This window comes from Merops nubicus, unplaced genomic scaffold (genome assembly GCF_000691845.1).
Source record: "Merops nubicus isolate BGI_N331 unplaced genomic scaffold, ASM69184v1 scaffold33977, whole genome shotgun sequence".
Lineage (NCBI taxonomy): Eukaryota > Metazoa > Chordata > Aves > Coraciiformes > Meropidae > Merops > Merops nubicus.
In genome coordinates this window covers 1-629 of record NW_008622842.1, presented here as the reverse complement: position 1 = coordinate 629, position 629 = coordinate 1, and the positions used below count along the sequence as shown (strand labels likewise).

Sequence of the window (629 nt, the reverse complement as noted above, 5' to 3'; positions counted from 1 at the left end):
TTAATCCCAACTAACAGCAACCTTTGTTATCCCAGGCATGGACTTCTTCCAAGTGAGCTGAGTCTCCTCCTTCCTTTTCCTAAAAATTGCAATATTGTCTGATGTAGGCTCCACAAAAAGGGAACCTTTGTGGCGTGTGCTGCAGCTCCAACCAGTTTATAGCTTTGTAGCCATAACTGCAGATGCAAATCTCTAGAGCTGCAGAGGCACCCAGAATTCGGATCCTGAATTTAGGGTCTGGTCGATGCACGTATCAATTGTACCCATCCCACCAGAGGCAGGCTGGCTAACAACCAACAGAAGGGTAGGCTGCTTTAAATGGGAGGGGGTGACGAAATCCCACCCTTCCTGCAGCTGTGGGAACATGCAAGCTGCTGGCAGAGCTGTATGGGAACGGACACAGATCTGTGCCCTGCCAGCTCCCCAGGGGACCCTACAGCACCCCCACTTGTTGCCATCCCAAAGCTGGAACACACGCAGCTTTTTTTAAGCTTTGCTCAGACTCCCCAGAGTTCCTGCGGTGGCCTGAAGGCCATTTCGGCAGGCAGCCTGCACCCCACACCCTCTGCTTTACCTCCTTCTCCAGCAACGTGGTCAAGTGCTGCTTCGTCAGCCCCTCGTCCCGGTCC

General features: G+C 53.3%; 1 protein-coding gene across 1 annotated transcript in view; it reads right to left on the bottom strand.

Annotated features, from left to right (window-relative positions):
* Positions 1 to 625, bottom strand: part of LOC103777378 (myosin phosphatase Rho-interacting protein-like) — a gene marked incomplete at its 5' end in the record, with an annotated part of 18,802 nt that extends 18,177 nt beyond the window's left edge. The window contains one exon of the mRNA XM_008944931.1: positions 575 to 625. Within this exon, the coding sequence (XP_008943179.1) occupies positions 575 to 625 (51 nt within the window). The remainder of the gene's footprint in view (positions 1 to 574) is intronic.
* Between the last annotated feature and the right edge of the window lie 4 nt (positions 626 to 629).